This window comes from Taudactylus pleione, unplaced genomic scaffold, assembly GCF_031769625.1.
Source record: "Taudactylus pleione unplaced genomic scaffold, aTauple2 ptg000199l, whole genome shotgun sequence".
In the NCBI taxonomy this organism is placed as follows: Eukaryota; Metazoa; Chordata; class Amphibia; order Anura; family Myobatrachidae; genus Taudactylus; species Taudactylus pleione.
The window spans coordinates 11,687,600-11,704,761 of NW_028284601.1; the positions used below are offsets into that span (position 1 = coordinate 11,687,600).

Sequence of the window (17,162 nt, forward strand, 5' to 3'; positions counted from 1 at the left end):
AACTGTCAAGAACCCTCTCGAGGAAGAAAGGTTGATCATGGTTAGGGGCGTAAATGTTGAAAAAGGTAAAAAGATGGTTGAAGATGGAATATTTGAACAATAAACTCCTCCTCTCCTCCAGGCAGTGTACTTCCGGATTCACAATTGGCAATTGTCTAGCAAACAAAATGGCGACACCTTTAGATTTAGACAAGGAAAAATTTCAATAAAATGCAGTAGGATACCAGTGATTACTGAGCTTCATAGGAGTAGAAGAGTGGCGGAAGTGGGTTTGGGTTTCCTGTACAAGAACCACATCCGTACCTTCAGAATGAAAGGATCGAAGGGCTTGGGCTCGTTTCTCGGGGACATTCAATCCTCTCGCATTAATAGATACTATACGAAATGGAGCAGCCATGAGAGAGGAGAACTAGAACCTAGATTGTGCATCAGAAGGCAGTTAAATTGAAACAGCAGAAACACTAATAGCAGCAAAAAAGAAAAAGTAAAAAAAGAAGAATGAAAGAAAAGAAAAAAAGAGAGAGAAAAAAGGGGGAAACATGACAAAAGGGGGAAATGTAATAGCAAGAATATAAATCAATCACATCATAAACAATAATGTGGTAAGATTTAGCACCGGACAAAAAGAGAACCACCAGGGCTCCCATGTCACGGGAAAAAAATTAGCAGGAGGGGGCACACAGGGGTGTAGTAACCCTAACATCCTAAATGAACAAGAGGGAAAAATATACAATGAAAGAAAACATTATATGAAAATAGAGACATCCATAACATAACATTTTCCAGAAAAAAGGAAAATATAAGGAAGGAAAACCAATTCCAAACAGTGAAACTCGAATACACGGATAGAAGAGAACACCTCAAAAGATAACCATGTAAATACGGTCTCAGACATAAACAGACCTCAACTATGATATTTGTATACATATAAAATTGATTTCAAAATTAGAAATACAATAATGAACAGGTAGAGCTGAATGATATGATTATCTGGCTTCAGGTGGGATCTGTGTCAGTAGTAGATTCATTTCTTTTTGGTTTCTTCTGTTGCTTCTGTATTGTATACCATTGATCTCTCTTAGGCCGACCTTGAGTGGTCGGAGATGGTGACAGAAAGGCTTGCCAATCCGAAAGAGCAACAGGATGTAGGCCAAAAGATGAACAGAAGTCTGGAAAATGTAAAGGTGTTTGGAGAGATACAAGCTTGCCAGCATGAGATACTTGGATAGAAAAAGGAAAACCCCATCTGTATTTGAGATCATGTTTGCGGAGGGATTCTATTAAAGCTTCACTAATCAACGTTGTTGAAGGGTACGCCAGGAAAGGTCTGGAGATATCTGCAGATTTGTTCCATTAAATTCCACTCCTTCCAGTATACTGACTTTGTGAAGTATATCCTCTTTTGTTTAAAATAATGGAGTCTACACATAACATCTCTCGGGTATTCAGATGCCAGGCATCTAGAGCATAATGCTCTAGGTGACCGGTCAAATTTGATGGATTCATTGGGGTCCTGCTCGAGTAACTCTCCAAAAATTTTGTTCAAGGCATTGATCAGGCCAGAGGGTGGGACACCTCTGACCCATATATTGTTTCTGCACCCTCTGTTATCAAGGTCATTGAGTTGCATGGAAGAGGACTGCTGGGAGACCAAGGTGTGAATTTGGGACAGTTGGTCATGTACTGCATCCTTTTCCTCTTCGAGGGTCACTACTCGGGATCCAAGCTGTTTGACGTCTTCATGTACTATGGAAATCTGGGATTGGCATGAGTCCTGAATTCTTGACTCTAGAGCCTGAATGTCCTGTTTGGAGGGAAGCGACCTGACATGGGTCAGGACTTCTGTAATTTTGCCCCGTAGTTGTGACACCTGAACTTGAAAGTCACTGTGTGAGGGGGATTGAGCCATATTAGTCGGAGTTGATGTGGTCGAATCCAAAGCCCATGTAGAAGAGTCGGCAGATTGGGAAATAGAAAGATATGAGCGGAGATTTGTTTGAGATGGTTTAGGGCGTGGTGTCCTGGGATCCTTTTTCTGTGTATCTTTTTTTGGTTTTCCCATTAGGAAGAGACGGAGATGGATATTGCACGTTAGTATATCATCATGAATGAGTGGATGGTAAGGGTCTCATTCCCCTGAGGATATGGTTACATAGCAAGCATGGAGCAGATGCTGAGAGTTAGCAGTTTACATAGTGAAGTTCTTCCTCTTCATCAGCAGGGGAGCCAGATCCACCGAGATGGAAATATAAGCCTTATAATTCAATAACTGTGGATAGGAACAAAAGGCTAATTAGTAATCATTTCTGTACATAGGACCATAAGTTCTTGGGAGAGTGATACTGAAATGACCAGGTATACAAACAGTGTGGAGTGGGACCAAGTGTGGATTGCTGTATCTTGGCCAGTACAGGGTTAAATTTGTGATGCTTGAAGCAGGGTCACCCACTGTGTATCAGGTCACCATGCCTGCTGATAAGAAACAGGCCACCAGGTCACGTGAGGTTCCTCTCACAGGGGACCACAGTCATCTAAAGGGTCCTCTCTCCAGGTATGGGTGTCCTTTGCTGAGTCTCCCCTCCATATGTGCGTGTAGGGCGAGAGGTCAGGGCCACACCACACTACCAGAAGGGAGCGGACCTAAAATAATTTTTTATACCCTCTATATAAACGATGTGTTTATATTGTGGAGTGGTACCAAGGAGGAATTTCAAGAGATGATGGCAGATGTGAATTGGAGTGATGCAAATATTAAATTCACTTATGAAATAAATCAAAAAGAAATACATTTTCTGGATGTGTTAATTACATCGGACAGAGGCAAACTCAAGACTTCAGTGTATCAAAAACCAACAGATGCCAACATCCTGGTTCCCTGAAAAAAGGCTTGCCTTACTCGCAATTTCCCAGAGTCTACCGCATTTATTCTGACTTGGATAATGAAAAGAAACAAATGTACACTATTTATAATACATTTTTGACAAGGGGGTACCCAAGAGAGTCATTAAAACAAGCAAGGGATAAAGCTATGACGATTACAAGGGAAAGCATGTTAAAAAAACATGCCGCAGAAGAGTTTAGATAATACCATGATTTGGATGAATGAGTACTCCACATTGAGTGCCAACCTAAAAAGAACAGCAAAGCATTTTTGGCCCATAACCAATATGGAAGAATCTCTATCGCTATTAAGGAATTCTAAATTGTTGCCTTGTTATAAATGGGGTCGTAATATGCGTGACATGGTTGTTCTCACGGATGTGACTAAAATGGGTAAAGAAAAACCTACACACTTTTAAGTAAAAAAAATGGTTATTTTAAATGTTTAGGCTTTACCACCTGTACCTATTTGGTGACGGGTGACAGTTTTCTTCATCCACATACTTGAAAAAGGTGCGGATTAAACATAGACTCACATGCAGCAGTCAAATTTGTCATATATTACATCAAATGGTTATGTGGCTTGTACTATATAGGCAAACCTATCAGACAATTCAAGGAAAGAATGGCACTTCATAGGCGTGCCATACGTATGGCATTAGAAGGTATAATACCCAACCGCCTGTGGCAAGGCATTTTAGAGAATGTGGACATAACCTGTCATCCCTGAAATACAAGATGATTGACCATATTCTTCCTGATCTAAAAGGAAGTGATTGTGCCAGAAAGTGATTACAAAGAGAAGCTTGCTAGATAAATGACTTGAACACCGTCAGACCTTTTGATCTGAATGAAAGTCTATCATGAAATTGTTTTAATTAAAAGTCTTTATGGCTACAGTATATATGGATTTGTAACTAGCTTTCTGTGGAACACATTTGAACTTGTATTGTTTCATGAGATTGCTCCGTTACTTGTGCTCATTATGCTAGTATACATATGCCTTATTTGTGGATGTCCTAATTGGATATAATATTCTTTTGTGGTTTGTAGGCTCATACTTAGAGTATTTTTTTGTATCACCTGTAGCTGATATTATCTTGTATTGCCCTTGATGTTTTAACAGGACCGGGTGTTTCATTGTGTTTTGTATTATTTTCTTTCACAGTTATCTGCTTAGGGCCAGGGTTGCCTTACAACCTTGGATCTGACATCTGCCATCAGACCCGCTGAGACACAGTGCAGGGCATGACATCAGCATTGCAGTCCAGACACGAGGAAGCAGTGATTAGTCATGGTGGAGAGTTTAGCACTGGTATTTAAGGTAAGATTTGTTTCATGTATGTTGTTCCTGATGAAAAATTTGTATCAAATTTGAAACGCCGAACTGCTACAGAGGACTGGGACCATCTAATTGATTTAACTTTTTCACTGAGAGTGCCGCTCGCATCACATTTATTATGTATATATATATATATATATATACTGTATATACAGGCACAGTAATAGGCACAGTAATTAGACATGCAGGTGTAAGTAAATGACCCAGCACCAAAGTGCTAGTGTTTAGTCTGCTGCGGTAGAGCACAACCACAGTCTGCTATGCTCCTTAGCACGGTTAGTTCATAAAAGTCCCTGGAACTAATGAGACTCCGGCCTACTCACTGGCCACTATTTGGCATCAATGCTCAGAGCACCAGGTGGATGAGGGTTTTAAACTGTCATCCAGTGAGGATTTCAAGCTGGACCTGTGCATCCGAGAAAACCCAGAGTTCCAAATTTCCACTGCCGCTGCAGGCTGCACAAGATTTGCTTCAGTCTTCCAGTATTTAGAATGTGATATATATATATATATATATATATATAAATATATATATGTATATGTATATATATATATATATATATGTATATATACACTGGTGGCCAAAATTTCGGACACACGAGGAATGTGAATGTTTTTCAAATTTGAACGCTTTTGAAAATGGTTTCACTTCACACAGTGCAATGATTAATATATCAAATGAAAGGAAATTTAATGCTGAATTCAACACAATAAACAGAGGTCAAATACTTGCTAGATAAGGAAAGTTATGCTACTTTCAGTCAGACAAAGAAGCACAGATGCGTGAGATTCATGAAGCGGATTGTAGTGACAGCTACTACTAGCCAATTGGAATCGTCATTCTGAGGACCAATCAGCTATCATTTATGAGCAGGTGCAAGGTCATGTTCAGAGGTGGAAAAGGTCAGTTTGGATGTTTCATTTTGCAGAATAAAGTTGGTTACTGAAGTGCAATTATGGTTGGATGTTTGTGTGTATTGTTTAGTGCTATTGACAGTGTAAAAAATAAATACAACAATGTCGTCCAGGCAAAGTGGTGACTGGTCACCAAGGAAGAGGATCCAGGATTGTGGTTTTACGTGAAATGGTCTTTCGTATGCAGCAATTGCGGGAGAAGTTGGTGGGAATGTGATAACATCAGGAGTACGAAAGTTTTGTTTACGCTATCAGGAAAAACAATCTATACAAAACAAAGAAGGAAAAGGCCTGAAAAAGTGCACAACAGCTGTTGATGATACGAGAATAAAATTAATTTGTGTCAGGGACAGATGGATGTCATCTACGGCAATTAGCAGTGAACTGAGTGCACCTGGTGTTTTTGTCAGTGCAAGATGGGTATGGAGAAGACTACCGGAGGTTGGCCTAAAAGGTAGGATTCCCCATAAAAAGCCATTGCTGACTTAAAGCAGTGGCAGAAATGAATACAGTGGGCAAAAGAATACATTGCATGGACAGAAGGTCAGTGGAAACAAGTGATATGGAGTGGCGAAACTAAGATATTGATATTTGGTTGTGATGGGGGAAAATATGTGAGACGTCACATCGGAGAAGAGGTACATCCAGATTGCATTCTAGTGACAACAAAGAATCCTACAAGTGTTATGATCTGGGCATGTATGACAGCAGATGCTGTAGGCCGCCTTTATGTCATATATAGCACACTGAACAGCAGAAAGTACATTGATACCATCCTACAACCAAAGCTTCTACCTTCTATCAGGGATCTTTGTCCAGATAATGCCCCATTTTTTCCCATCAGGATTCAGTTCCCTGCCACACTGCATGGATATGCCAAGAGTGGTTCACGGAGAATGACATACAGGTGCTGGGATGGCCAGGAAACAGACCAGACCTGAACCCCTTATAACATTTGTGGTTCCGTTTGAAAAAACTGGTACATCTGAGGCATCCATCCAATAAAATACAATTAATTGAGGCTATAATTTTCTCAGGGCACCACATAATAAAGTAAGAAGAGCTCCAAACATTGGTTGGCTCAATGCCACGTCGCTGTGCTGCTGTCTTGAAAAATAAAGGATACCCAACGAAATACTAATAGGAGAGTAACATCATAAGTACACAGGGATTTTCACCCTAAGTGTTGTTTTCACTGCATAACTTCCCTTGTACTGTAAATATTTGACCTCTGTCTATTGTGTTGAATTCAGCATAAAATTTCCTTTCATTTGATATATGAATCATTGCACTGTATGAAGTGTAACAGTTTTTATAAGCATTCGAAGTTGAAAAACATTCAAATTTCAAAAAGTGTCCGCAATTTTGGCCACCACTGTGTATATATATATATATATATATATATATATATATAGTATATTACTATATTCTTTCCAGGGGCCCTGGAAAGTTGCTGTACCGGGAGCCCAAAGTTTTCTCTTATTTAGGCTGCCTGTCTTTAGAAGTTTGACATTTCTTTTGCCTGTTCATGAGCCAGCTGTCAGGGTTTTCTCAGGTCATGGCTTCTGCTGAGTAAAAATCTCTCTGGCAATCTCCACCAGTGATTCAGCAGCTGACCTTGCTGAACTCAGATAAAAATGTAATGAAACATTAACCCCTCTCTGCTTAGAAATCTGCCTAATGACAGTGGTGTAATAAGTCTACCAATATAGAATAAGGCTGGGCTTAATTCTTGTACATACCAGATTATGTGGGGTATTTATCAAAGCTTGGAAATAGATACAATTGTGAGAGATAGACTACTAATCAATTGGCTTCTAACTTACTGTTATTTTTTTTCAAACACAACCTGTAAAATGTAAGAAGCTGATTGGTTGGTGCGGTCTCACTCACAATTTTATCTCTCATCAAAGTTTGATAAATTCCCCTCCTATTATATTTCTGCAACTGTTTACACATTGTGTTGATAACATACACAAATAAAACAATAGTGCAGACTGTGGTGTTCTCAGTGGAAATCTACATAAGACTGGTCGCAGCTGCCACAAAGATGAATGTGTATATTTCTTCTAAACAGTATAAAAGTGGCTGTACTTTCAAATCATACACCAAAAAAATAAATAAAAGTATGAATAAATTGTACTTATTAAAAAGACATTTGCATAATCAAAATGACAAACATTAAATATTTCACATATACATAAAAATTATAAAAATATCTGTATAGTGATGATATTCTATATTGCATGATTTAAGTAAAGAAAAAACAAAAATCTTTATCCATATATAACTGATCCACTTTCCTGATGGTAAGCTGGGAGAAGATAAAGTGTATGGGCTGGGCTGCACATCCTAATATTCAACATGATAATAGGTGCTACCATGCTGAGACCTGTAATTCTACAGCAGAAAAGAAGGGGGAGAGAAGAAGGTGCGCACTATAAGCACTAAGAATTCTAATGATCAAAAACAGTGTATAATAAACTGGGACTAGCACTCCTCCTACCTGCCCCAGGTGATTTTAATTGGTATGAGTCCTTGCATTATTATAGATTTTTTGATCACTAGAATTCTTAGTGCTTATAGTGTGCACCTGCTTCTCTCGCCCCTTCTTTTCTTCTATAGAACTACAGGTCTCAGCATGGTAGCACCCTGTCACGACTCTAGGGAAATTGACCTGCTGTGATGGAACAGGCTCTGCTGGCAGGGATATTGGCAGCAGGAACTGAGTAGGTCTAAGATATGTCTTCCTCATAGGATGGCACCAGGCTTAGGTAATCAGAACACAGGATAAGTAGACAAAGGCAGACTGTAGTAATGCAGGAACTAGGAACATGATGATAAAAGTAGAGCAGGGAACTTTGTTTGACCACAATATGATAGAAGATTTTTAGTAATAGGAAGTCTGAACCTCATACACAGGAGCGTAAGCAAAACTAAGAGCTGTATCCGGAAGGATGAGGAAAGGAGTACTAGAGGCTTGGTAATGACTGAAGACTTAGAACAAACTATTGAGTAGGACTCAGTGAAATAGTAACAAAAGTACTTGAGTAGTCTGCTGAGCTGTGGTCAGTAGCATTGGCTTAGGAGCTTGCTTGAGAGTAGAGAGCCAAGCTCAGTGTAACACGATAGCAACAGTTCTCCAGGTTAGGACAAACATAGATCCAACAGGAGCCAAAAAACTGAACTATAGTAGATGTTGCACAGACACTGACTGAGACTCCAGGAAGGGTTTATGTACCCAGTGTCTGCTGCTGGTACCTGAGAGCAAAGAAGGATTGGCCAATGCAGAATCATCTTACCAAGCCAAGATGGCTGTGCCCATGGTCCGGAGAAGCCAGTATGGACAGAATGAAAAAGTGTCATGCCATGAAGAAAACATCAGGTGAATGGAGAGTGGCCAGCGGGTAGCAATTGGGCTGAGCGATACCTTCCTATCAGTGCTAGAAAGTTCTGTGCAGTGGATGGCACTTTCAACTGTGGGAAGGGCGGACACATAGAGCAGTAAACCAGGACTTGGTTAGCCAGAGTGTGACTGTCCGGACCCTCCACTGTGATCCAAGAGCCTGGTTCCTGACACAACTATTATCATGTTTAATATTAGGATGTGCAGCCCAGACCCTCCTTTTTCCTGTGTGTGTATTTTTGGATACATTTTTAAGGCAAAACACCTTCTCTTGGACTGGTACTCCTCCTACCTGCCCCAGGTGATTTATTGTCTTGCATTGCAATATACACATCTAATGGACCCTATGAAAGGTAAGTCCTAGATAAATGAATTAGGGGTCTATTTACTAAGCAGTGTTAGGAGACAGAGTGAATAGTGATAAGAAAGTGATAAGGTTCCAGCCAATCAGCTCCCAACTGTCATCTCACAGGCTGTGTTTGAAAAATTACAGTTGGGAGCTGTTTGGCTGGCACCTTATCACTTTCTTATCACTTTTCACTCTGTCTCCTAACAGTGCTTAGTAAATAGACCCCTTAGTGTGTTAGTATTAGATGTTAGGGACCCACCTTTATAAGATTTGCCGTGACATGGCAGGTGGCCAAACATGTACTAAGAAACCTTGTTAATTGTTGCTGTTTATTATAAATGTTTCAATCATTAGAATTCTTAGTGCTTATAGTGTGCACCTCTCTCCCCCCATTCTTTTCTGCTGCAGAAGATAAAGTGTGACAAATGATTGCAATAGTTACTATCCTCACAAGATGAAATGTCCAGGTTGTACTCTGTGTAAATTCCACACTCTTAGATATATTATAATCATGGAAATGGTTAAGTAAGATGCATATTGAATAGGCTAAATTCAAACTAATGTCCTGTTCTGAAGAATGGTTATGATATGTAATACCTGGAGCGGGTATTCCGATACAGCTGTAAAATTAAATGCTGCAGGTAGTATTGATGTTGTCCTCTCAGCTGTTATATAGTTTCTGGCAACTAGAGTACCTGAATGTAATGATGCTGCCGCTGTTCACCTGGAAGTGATAGGCGGCACTGGAGTTTAGGCAGTGTTTTAGAAGTTCTCCATTGCTGCATGGTGGCTAAATCAAACTCAGCTGTTCCTGTGAAAAGCCAGGAACACCAGTGGGTGGCAGCCAGTAAAATGTAGAGAACAGAACCCAGCAGGGATAGTGAATGTATAATAGATGAATTAAAGTATAGCTAAATGCATTTCCATGCTCAAAGGCACCTTTGTCAGGAGCAGAATGATATTTTTAATATTTATTCTACATGACTGTACTGCATTTATTGTAAATCTCAACATACAGAATGTTGACATTCTGGGGTACATTTACTAAAGTGAGAGTTTCTAGAAGTGGAGATGTTGCCCATAGCAACCAATCAGATTCTAGCTATTATCTTCTAGAAGGTGCTAGTTACATGTTAAGTAGAATCTGATTGGTTGCTATGGGCAACATCTCTACCTCTAAAAATGGGCATAAATGCTAAGCTGACTGTGGACATTCAATGTTGATTTTCTAGCACTGTAGCCAAAATGCCAATATCAACATTGTGAAGGACGATATTTCACATGTCGACATAACATCCATGTCCACATTCAGAATTTTGAATTGTTATACCACGCCCCCCCACCATCATTACCCCTTCCATCCGGTACAAAATGCTTGCCCATGAACCTCCAACCTAATAACTTTTTCAGTTAATTGTGTAAATTAAATGTTTGATAAATAAAACAAACATACGGATAATCAATTATTTTATTCCACACAGGGATCTGCAATAGTTAATAAAATGGGAAGTTTGGTAGCAGATAATTTTGTAATGTGTGAAAGAAGGTCAAGTTGGAGTGTCTTCGTATTCATCTCGCACTACTGTATGTAGCATTAATATTCTTGTATCTGTCTGCATTTCCAATTTAGCAACATATTTACAAGACCAAATTATGAAAATCTGGTTCTTCCAAACTTATGTTCAACAGCCAAATTAAATATAAAGGGTTTTTTTGTCTTACAATGTGCCAGATGTGTTCATCTGGTTATCCCATCTTATTATTATTATGTGTCTGGATGGATTTTAATCTTTCAGGAAAATTGTAGGTCGACGCATTGACTGAAAATAACCAAAAGGACCAAACAGTTCTGTGACCAGACTAACTGTATAGACAACTGTTAACCTCAAGAAAGGTGCACTAATCACACCTGGCCTCGGTGTCCATGTCAGGGTAGCATACACAACTCCAATAGAAAAGACAGGCACTCAGATGCATGATACATGATCCAAAAAATACGTGTATTATTAACTTCAAAGTTTGGAGGCACCAGCCCCTTCGTCTGGACACACTTTAATACAGAAAAAATGCAATGTAAACTTGCCGCAAGTCATATCCAGCCGCGTGCAGCAGACGTCAATGAGAGACACACTTCTGGGTCCAGACTGCCTGCGTTGCCAAGCAACCCCTTAGCTTGCAGTTCAACAGGAAAAGGCTCAGAGTGCCTGTCTTTTCTATTGGTACACATATATATATATATATATATATATATCACCCATACATACATACACACATACATACACTAGGTTTGGGCACTTGGGGGGGTTAGGGTTAGGCACTTGGGGGGAGGTTAGGGTGAAGCAACCCTAAGGGAGGGCTAGGGTGTATAATTAGGTTAGTGAATACTTACCTTTTGACGATCAGGATTTTCACCCCTGACGGGCTGCCGCTGTCAGGATTTGAACCGCCGGCCATGCGGCCGGCAGTAGTACCTACTACACCCCTCATAACAGATAGAAATGGAAAATTCCTTCTTGAACAACTTTTAATATGTTCAAAAGCATTGAAATAATTATTACTTGACATTAAAAATCTTGTACTCACATGCTTCCAATCTACAATCCCATTTAGTATCTGGCAACTCTCCACTCCAACCATAATTCTTGAATTACCTGGCTCCAAGTATAAAACTTCCTGCACTGTGGGTGTTACTTTCACCTTGACTCACTGCACCCCTTTATCCCCCTACCCCCCTACACAATTTTGGCTATTATCTCCAATACCATGACCTCCTCAAACTCTCTTTTCCTCTCTTTTTTTTCTTTTAGATTTCCTTCCCCTAAAATAAGACAATACATTTTTTTGGTTCATACCTCTCTTTATTGTGAATAAAAAATTTTTGTATATGTTTGTTAAAAAATTACAAAATTGAAAACATAGGTCAACAAACTTTGTTGCTAGATATACTCAAGAGGAATCCGCACTACACCATGGACTTTCTCCTCATTTGTTGCCCTGATGGAAAAAGTCTCCAAAAGAACATTCAGATTTATTCTCGTAACTCAACCTATTGATACCCGACAGTCTTTGTGATTATAATCCTTGTAATTATTCTCAATTTATTTTCCCACTTTTATATCTGATACTTCTCGTATATATCCTCAGGATATTTTTCTCAATAAAAAAATATTGGTATAAATAAAATAATAATTACTCACCATAGTTCTTGTAGAAAGGCTGCAAGTATGGCAATTCCCCCCGATTTAGATAATCATCTCCATTGTCTAAATAGATTTCCTTCACAAATTTGTATCCAGTGACCACCACAACTGGACGGGAGCCAAGATAAATGGTAAACACATCCCCATATTTCTCCATAAGCTGAATGAAATAAATAACGCACAAGTAGAATAGTAGGTTATTATATTTAAGATTATCCAAACCATTGAAAAACTGCCTGAAGAACCACCAGAAAAAAATTAGGTTGTAACTAGAGATGTGTGCAGACCCTCGTGTGTTGCGCCTACAGATGTGTACATCTTACCTCCATGTGCTACAACTCGTGTTAAACAAAACATATACTTTTTACCTTCAAATGCATCTTATTTGCAAAGTATTTTATATACTATAGGATGCACAAGGAACTTTTTCTGATCAATCATCCAAAGCATGAGAAGTTGTAACTGGAAATTGACCTGGATTTGGACTTGACTTTGGTCTACCCTATCCTCAGATTAAACTATTTTTTGAGCACTTCATTCCATGCTACTTCTCCAGCCCCCTTCAGCTTCATCTGGTAATTCTTAAATTCATTATTGTTACTATGGGTATTGCAATCTGTCCTCACTCATTTTGCAGTATGACAGCTTTGTTATTAATCTGTTATTACTATTTACTGTAATTCTTTACTGAATATTTTATTTCCAAAAATTACTTTTGGCCACAGTAACCAGATGGTTGCCTTGCCTTTGAAGGGCAAAACAAGACATGGAACTATTTGTTCAGTGGGTATATTGTTAGTCACTTTACATTTCTCCCTTTGTCTTATTTCAAAGTGCTGCTTATTTGGCACCATGTAACCAATGTAATAAGACCAAGAATCAATGACATATCTATAATAGATGCAGGGTGTGCCAGGGGGGTCCCAAACTGCATATCCTGCACATAAATGTAGTTATACAGTCTCCTTATTGCTGCTCTGCAGTCTCGGGTCAGTGCTGCAGGGCAGCAAAAATCACTGGGAATATGGCAACGGCCATTTTCCTGGTGACTTGTGCATGTGCAATAAAGATGACCCAAGGAATAAGGCGTCATTTTCCTGGAGACCCACACATGCTCAGTAGGCATTAAGCCAGAATCTACTGCGCTGCCAGAAAGGAGGGAGCCCACATGGAGGCTGCACACAGGCCCCCTGCTCTTTTAAAACTCCCGTGCCAAGAAGTTTATGTAGTAATCTGTAGCTCTCCATTAAGGGTTATATATACTATAGGTCAGTTTTAATATATATTTTTTGTTTCTGGGGCTTAATCACATTTGCTAAGACAATTTTTGATTTGCTGTTCTAAATGTTAGTAAATGTGTGATTTAGCCCCAGAAACACAACATTGATTTAGATTATTTAAAATTGATTGAACTCAACCTTTAGTAAATATACCCCTAATACCCCCTTCAGACAGATTACCAAATTACTGGATCATACATTTCTGTCCGGTAATTTGCTGTTTAACACAGGTTTCTTTCTGTCTGAAATGATCAATCGGGTCGAAATTCCTGGGACTTCGACCCAGGAATTTACCAGGGTCAAAGACCCGGGAATTTAGACCCTGGTTGACCCTTTCAGACAGAAGAAATATCAGTGTTGGTAGAAATGTATCACCCAGTTAGTTGAACTTCTGTCTGAAGGGGTGTACCAGCAGAACAACCCGGCATGCAAATGCCTGGTAAAAGCCGGGTATTTTGTCATTTTCTGTCTGAAAGTGGTATAAGTGTAATTTTGTTCCGGCATTGCCTATTCTGCCTACTGTAAACTAAGTAGAGCACCAAAAATGAAAACCTTGCTTGGTACCTCTTTTTGGGTAGGATAAATAATCCTTGAACCTGATTACCTAAAATGGCTGCCACAGCTCTATATTCTATTCATGGTTTCTGTATTTTGTGCAAGTCTAACCTCTGTTTTATGTTCAATAATGTTCCTTTAGACCTTTCTGGAGTGAAGTGCTGAATATTGTTATTATAATTATTATTAGGGCAAATTAATAAGGAATTATGAACCGATTGTTAATAGGGCCAATAAAATAAATTTATACTGGGGAAACAACTAATATTTTATGTCACTGTGAATGGTACCACACCTTCATCTACATCACACTAATCTCCCTCCCTTTCCTACAAATGCATCCCACCTCTCTTGCCTATTGATCACTTCCTTCCACTCCTGCCTCCTTGATCTCGCCTGTGCTGCTCCCTTCTTCTGGAACTCTCGCCTTCTCCCTATCAGACTCTCCACCGCTCTACAAATCTTCACACAGGCTCTCAAGACCCACTACTTCAAAGCCTTCCAGCTCTCATTCTAACCTGCTACTAACATGCCTCTTCCTCACTGTCTACCCTGTCTGTTTCACCCCTGTCTGTCTTCCCCCCCTATAGAATGTAAGCTCTCACGAGCAGGGCCCTCTTCCTTTATGTGCTTTTCCTTCCCTCACTCATATGATCATCTACTCAAAACTCTCCACAAGGGCACTTAACACTTGGTTGCTGATGCCCTACTGCTTTTTTGAGTGTTACGATTGCTGCAGCAATGTTTATAAACCATGTTCTTATTCTGTATTGTCTTGTACTGTAAGTCATTGTTTTACGAGTTTGCTCATTTGTTAATGTACTTTGTGAGTTGCTGCGGAACCCCTGTGGGACCGTATAAATAAAGGATAATAATAATAACATGTAAATGCCTTCCCCATCAAAAATACTATATTGGCCACATTAGCAATAATTTAATACTGTCATCTTCATATAAAAATATTGGTCTATTGATCTCATGATTTATTTATTTAACCCCTTAATATTCATTAAATAAGTTTGCCCACATGAGTTTATAAATGCCTCCTCATGTACTGCTTACAGATATATTTTGGCAGTTTGTGGAGGTTTTGCTATGGTTTGTGACTGTTTAGGTAAAACTGCTGGGTATTTGGCTATTTCTAAACAGCACAGATTGGCAACAGTTTGGGAACCACTCTCCAAACTGCTGAATAGTAATTCCACCATCCAAACTGCCATGATGTGAGATGGTTTTAAACCACCACACAAACCGCCTTTTAGTACATTTCCACCTGGGTTTATTTATGGCTAGAAAATATGTTTCTCTTTTGTATGCTTGTATCTCCTAGATTAGTGGTTCTTAAGCTCAGTCCCCAGGACCCCAAACAGGTCACCCAGCAGGTTTGCAGGTGTATTTATTGCTTACAGACACATTTTAAATGAGCCACAGGTTAAGTTAATTATTTCACTTGTGATTCTATGAGGAGACATGGAAAACATGCTCTGTTTGGGGTCGTGAGGACCGAGTCTGAGAACCTATGTCCTAGAGCACTATGCTTATATATGTATGCATATAAGTTGGCCTGAACTTATGATTAGTCTGGGATGGTCACACTTTTGCAAGTCCCATCTGCACACAAAGCATGTGCCCAAGGTTCTGAATTATAAAGCCATGTGCAAACACTAGCTAATTTTATTTAAATCAACTTTATTAAAATATAGTGATTTAATCACTGATGTTACTATCATTTTATAATTATCCATTTTAAATATTTGAATCACACTGCCTTAAAGCATAGTTGTGCATCTGTATGTAAACATCCATAATTTCATCTTGAAAATTCATGTTTTATGCTCCATAAAATGTTCAGATTTTCTAGTTACAGTCTCTGAAACATCTTCATGATCCAAAATGAAAGACACATCTATGCTGTCGTAGGCAGCATTTTCTGCCCTACTAGAAAATCTCATGTTTCTTTACCCTATACTCATATGCATTTTTACAATTCAAGGCTTAAAAATATTTTTAAACAGGAATCTAATATCTATTATTATGTCACTTGTGTAGTTTAGCAACTGACGAACTGCATCCAGTTAAAGAAAAGTTTAAAGAGGACTTACCTTTATCAGAGATTTCACTATGCCTCCTCCTATTCCTATCTCTAGGACGTTCCCCAGCAATGGAAGGGGTGCTGGCCCAGGGGGAAGGTTCTTGTACCTCCAAAATCTCTTCAATTGTAAATAAAAGAAGAGGCAAGAGGCACATAAAATCAGTAGTAGTGTCAAACCTTGTAGTAAATCCATTCCGAGTTAGATCTCATTTGCTAGAGTTCCCTGTGTACTACACAGTTTGTAAAAACACTGAGCACAATCATTCAGCTCTATCTGTGTATGATAGAAGAAGGTTAATGAAGTTGATTTTAGAAATAGGTGGAGCATGATAATCACATTTCCAGAAGGTTTAAAGTCATACTGTAGATTGCTACAATTATGTGAAGGTAGGCAATATTTATTCTTTTCCATGAAGCAGCATTCACTGTTTTTTTTTGTTTGTTTTTTACATACAGCTTGAAACAATAGAACAAACAGATATTTTTTGTAACATAAATGCCAAAACCTCTATAAATGCCTGGTTGGAGGATTTTTTACTAAAATGTGAGAAAATCAAACTTTATAGGAAGGAGCATTTCTGTATATCCTGACATATGGAAGGTGTATCTCTATATTATGATATTTGGAAAGTGTATAAATCTCTCACATTGGGGTCTATTCAGCAATGATTTTTTACATAAAAATTGAGGAAACTATGATTTCCGTATTTTTTAGGTAAATCTATTCAGCAATGGGATAATGGAGAAGATAACGTAATTATCTTCTCCATTAATTCCCATCTATCAGAGTACCGCACTGTAGGGATCAGCCATTGAATAGATTGACATGTGTATACAGGCTTTATATTAGCCTGTATACATTAATATTTATGTGCTATTATATTTAAAATGTACATATACATTTTAAATATAAAAGCACATAAATATACATGTGTAAAGACTAATATAAAGCCTGTATACTGTACACATGTCAATCTATTTGGACAAACTGGAGTTGTACTTACCTGTCCGTGGTCACCGCAAAGCAGGGACAGACACTATTCCGGAGCGCATGCGCAGGAGCAGAAACAGAAGGGATTGTTTACGGAAACCGATAACAATGGCTTCTGTAACATCGCAGGGACAGCGTTTTACCGCAACTTC

General features: G+C 38.9%; 1 protein-coding gene across 1 annotated transcript in view; it reads right to left on the reverse strand.

The window, feature by feature from the left end:
* LOC148518799 (cytochrome P450 2G1-like) overlaps window positions 1–16,212 on the reverse strand; it is a 75,553-nt gene extending 59,341 nt beyond the window's left edge. The window contains exons 1-2 of the mRNA XM_088477127.1: window positions 16,030–16,212; window positions 12,090–12,252 (exon numbers count right to left, since the gene is read on the reverse strand). Coding sequence (XP_088333253.1) covers window positions 12,090–12,252; window positions 16,030–16,212 — 346 coding nt within the window. The remainder of the gene's footprint in view (window positions 1–12,089; window positions 12,253–16,029) is intronic.
* Between the last annotated feature and the right edge of the window lie 950 nt (window positions 16,213–17,162).